General features: G+C 36.0%; 1 protein-coding gene across 1 annotated transcript; it reads left to right on the forward strand.

Moving 5' to 3' along the window:
* The first annotated feature begins 310 nt into the window (after window positions 1–310).
* LOC107876534 (pentatricopeptide repeat-containing protein At5g15010, mitochondrial) lies at window positions 311–2,407 on the forward strand. The gene has a single exon (XM_016723441.2). The coding sequence runs from the start codon at window positions 440–442 to the stop codon at window positions 2,228–2,230; it is 1,791 nt and encodes a 596-aa protein (XP_016578927.1). The 5' UTR covers window positions 311–439; the 3' UTR covers window positions 2,231–2,407.
* Window positions 2,408–3,791: the final 1,384 nt, after the last annotated feature.

The raw sequence follows: 3,791 nt of genomic DNA on the forward strand, positions 1-3,791 counted from the left end.
AAATCTGTCGGTCAAATTTCGTACTTCTACACTAAAATCAAGTCAAATTGAAAAACTTTATGGATTATCAAGCACTAATTATTGATTTATTGAAGATACCAATAATAATTTAAGAAATTATCAATGTATTTAATTTATTTTACTTGTATCTTATATATTTATAAATTACTTAAATATATTTGGTATATATATATATTTAAAAAATATTAAATTTAATTATTATATTTATTTTTATTATTTAAATAAATATCATATTTAGTGTGACATTCAAAGTGAGATATACGCTTTGCACGCTTCACCTAAACTAGTTTATCCAAACGCCTAAAAAAAGGAAGGTAAATAGGTCTATCTGTTAAAAAGGAAAAGAGCTTCGGGACAAAGGCTGTTAAGAGGGTAACCGAAAAAAATTCATTCAGTCATTTGATCGAACAATTTCGTGATGAGATATAACTCCCGAAGACTTGTAATTTCCTTGTTCCTTCATGGAATTCACAGTCTCCACAATACCAATTTGCCAACAAGTAAGCTAATTTTTTTCCCTAGATCCACCAGTGTTCTCCGTAATGGTGCTCTCTTCAGGTCTACTTGGGGAATCAGGTTCTCTGCTTTTACTTCACTAGATTCTGATGTTGAAACTACTACTACAACAACGACATATCCAATATATTCCTACGAAGTAGAGTCTAGAGATGTTAAGTGTATGCAGTCCATATCACCACCCTCTCAGAGGGGAGATAGAGCGGTTGTTTCCGATAGACCCCCGACTCAAGACAAAAACAGTCAAGAAACTGATGTTGAAACTATTGAAGCCATTTTCAAAGAACCTGGGATCAATGTTATTCAACTGCATAACAAACTTGAGCAATGTGGTGTTAGGCCTACACACGATTTAGTAACTGTGATTCTTTCTCGTGTACGGAATAATTGGGAAGTTGCATTCACTTTCTTCATTTGGGCAAGCAAACAAACAGGTTATGTCCACTCTGTGCGTCAATACCATTCTATGATATCTATACTTGGTAAAATGAGGAAGTTTGATACTGCATGGTCACTCATTGATGAAATGAGACGAGGGAAAGATGGTGGGCCATCTCTTGTTAATCCTCAGACACTCTTGATTATGATAAGGAAATATTGTGCTGTACATGATGTGGGAAAAGCTATCAATACTTTTTATGCTTTTAAACGGTTTAAATTAGATATTGGAATGGAAGAATTTCAAGACCTTTTGTCTGCCCTGTGTCGCTATAAAAATGTAAAAGAAGCCGAACACTTGCTTTTTTGCAATAGGAATGTTTACCCGTTGAATACGAAGAGTTTGAATATCATTCTCAATGGGTGGTGTCTGTCCCTAGATGATTTAAGTGAGGGAAAGAGGATTTGGAGGTTGATGAAGGAAAAAGGGATTCCTCGTGATGTTTTTTCGTATTGTGGTATCATGTCTTGCTATTCGAGGACTGGTAGACTCAATGTTGTGCTTAAAATTTTTGATGAGATGAAATTGAATGGGGTTGCACCTGATGTTAAAGTTTACAATGCTGTGATTCATGCTCTTGCAAAAGGAAGGTTAGTTAAACAAGCTAGGAGTGTGATGAAGATGATGGAAGAGAATGGTCTCTCCCCAAACGCTGTTACTTATAACTCATTAATCATGCCTCTCTGTAAAGCCCGAATGCTAGATGAAGCCCAAGAGATCTTCAATGAGATGATTCAACGAGGCATACATCCTACTGTCCGAACTTACCATGCATTGCTTCGTAGCCTGAGGACGGGGGAAGAAGTGTTTGAGCACTTGCAGAAGATGAAGACGATGGGCTGTTTTCCAACTCATGACACTTACATAATGTTAATCCGAAAGTTTTGCCGGTGGTGCCACCTTGATAATGTTTTCAAGTTGTGGAATAAGATGAGCAAAGTCGGCTTGGACCATGATCGAAGTTCATATATAGTGTTGATACATGGACTCTTTCTGAATGGAAAGCTGGAGGAGTCATACAAATACTATCAAGAAATGAAGCAAAAAGGTTTTCTGCCAGAGCCCAAGATAGATGAAATGCTTCAGGCTTGGGTGGCTGGCAAGAGCAATTCTCAAGAGAATAAAGTAACATGCCGTCAGGAGAACAAAGAGGCGGTCAAATTTCAAAAAGCTGATAAAAAAAGGGATTTCCGTAATAAACCTGAAATGAGAAAAGTTATGAGAGAGCGTGACTTCTCTTTCTGGGATCAGTAGATTAATTGTTGATTATAAAACTATGGTTTGGATTCTGGCTCTGGTCACTGTGAATACAGGTGCATGAGATTTCTCTTCGTTTAGATTGTTTAACAGAATATTCTTGGTTTATGTGTTCTACACATTGGAAATTTACTGCTTATGCAATTTATTCCCATATACATATCTTTTTTAAGATTTCGATAGCAAGAAAGATTGTTTGAATGTTCACAGGTGCTCAACTCATTTCATTGACCACTAACCCAAGGGTATGACCTAGTGGTCAATGACGTGGGTTAAGCACCATGAGGTATCAGGTTCAAATTCCGGCGGAGACAAAAACACTAGGTGATTTCTTCCCATTTAGTCTAGCCTTGGTGGATTGAGTGACCTGCTACCTGTTGCTGTTGGTGGGAGGTAGCAGGTATCCCGTGTAATTAGTCGAGGTGCGAGCAACCTAGCCCGGACACCACGGTTTTCACAGATGCTTAATTCCTTTTTTCATTATGATCAAGACAAAAGTGATCAATATTCCAACTTCTAATGAATCAAGCTAGTTGTTTGTATAGACACACCAACTTTCTCACCTAAATAAAAGGGTCTCAGTTTCTTTTTTGATGAAATAAGTGGTATATTGATAAACAAAACATCCAGCAGATGCATAATTACTATAGTAGGAAGAATCAGCTCCCAGAATGGACCCCCAAAAAAAAAACCTATCAAAGGACTACTGAGCTGACCGAAAAAAAGGTCTCAGTTTGTTCTGCCCTTACTGTACTGCATGTACCTCTGCATAGACCCAAAGAAGTTGTACGGAACACAGCAAGTTAAGGGCTCATACCAAGTTGCTGAACTTGATGTTTGAGAGATCCCAACTGCCACCTTCCAAAAGAACAACAGAACTGTAGTGGGTAGGTAGAGAAGAGATGGCAGTTCTCGTAGTTGCTCCTACTTGACTGCCAAAAGATTCGTGAAAGCGAATCATGTATTATAAGCTACTATACTTGTCTGGGCTTTCTCTTATTCTTCAAACTCGTTACTTCTGCATTTATTTCTACAAAGAATTGTCTTTTTACCCCTTATAGCTGTTGTTTTTCAATCTTTGCTTTGAACCTTGATCTTGAGCTTTCATCCTCATAGTTGAATTCGCTATTTCAAGTTTGTAGGTGCGGAGTACCACTACACCCGCTCTTTATTCTTTTATGAAATTGGTGTGGATTTAGTGTGGTTCTGTGTATATAGAAGGTCTTAATTGTCTGCTACAACTGCTTCAACTATAATTTTACTAAATATCGCTCCTAATTAATTATTATGAGTCATCTAAATATTAAAAAATTAATAATATTTAATAAAAAAATAAAATAGACATAGGATGATAAATTAACTCTTGATGTTTTAAATTAAATTGACGTCTTTCAATCGTGATTTTACTATATCACTCCTTATTAATTGTTATAAATTTTTTTATATATTAGAAAATTAATAATATTTGATTTAAAAAATAAAAAAATAAACATTTATGACATGTTTGTTTAAGCCGGTTCAATCGTATTTTCCTAAATATCGCTGCTAATTAATTATT

The sequence above is a fragment of the Capsicum annuum genome, chromosome 1 (genome assembly GCF_002878395.1).
Source record: "Capsicum annuum cultivar UCD-10X-F1 chromosome 1, UCD10Xv1.1, whole genome shotgun sequence".
Lineage (NCBI taxonomy): Eukaryota > Viridiplantae > Streptophyta > Magnoliopsida > Solanales > Solanaceae > Capsicum > Capsicum annuum.